Source organism: Bison bison, unplaced genomic scaffold (genome assembly GCF_000754665.1).
Source record: "Bison bison bison isolate TAMUID 2011002044 unplaced genomic scaffold, Bison_UMD1.0 scf7180017864256, whole genome shotgun sequence".
In the NCBI taxonomy this organism is placed as follows: domain Eukaryota; kingdom Metazoa; phylum Chordata; class Mammalia; order Artiodactyla; family Bovidae; genus Bison; species Bison bison.
In genome coordinates this window covers 2,080,383-2,080,757 of record NW_011494828.1, presented here as the reverse complement: position 1 = coordinate 2,080,757, position 375 = coordinate 2,080,383, and the positions used below count along the sequence as shown (strand labels likewise).

The window sequence follows — 375 nt, the reverse complement described above, 5'->3', positions numbered from 1 at the left end:
CCCCCAAGCCTCTCTGTATCCCTTCGAGGAGAAAAGCCCGTAGATTGAACATTCCGGGGGCATTTTGTTTGATGCCGGAGGAGAGGGTAGAAGGACCCCGTCCTCGTCCTATTAGTTGGCTGGACTTGTACCGGCCGTTGGAAACCCCGAAGTACATTTTCCAGTGGGACTTTTACAGATATATATTTTTAGATTTTTAAAATATCAGATAAAGAATATATATGCTTTCTATATATTTTCTGACGACCTGCCCCTGACAGCGCGATGTACAATACGGTGTGGAGTATGGACCGCGATGACGCAGACTGGAGGGAGGTGATGATGCCCTATTCGACAGAACTGATATTTTATATTGAAATGGATCCTCCAGGTACT

General features: G+C 45.6%; 1 protein-coding gene across 2 annotated transcripts in view; it reads left to right on the top strand.

Moving 5' to 3' along the window:
* The window catches only part of PIK3R3 (phosphoinositide-3-kinase, regulatory subunit 3 (gamma)), a 109,522-nt gene that overhangs the window by 1,814 nt on the left and 107,333 nt on the right, over positions 1 to 375 (top strand). Inside the window, exon 1 of one of the 2 annotated variants that reach the window (XM_010847866.1) lies at positions 10 to 370. The exons of the other annotated variant lie outside the window; for it this stretch is intronic. Coding sequence (XP_010846168.1) covers positions 265 to 370 — 106 coding nt within the window. The 5' untranslated portion in view covers positions 10 to 264. Of the gene's footprint in view, positions 1 to 9; positions 371 to 375 lie in introns of those variants that run through there. 2 annotated transcript variants of the gene reach the window in all.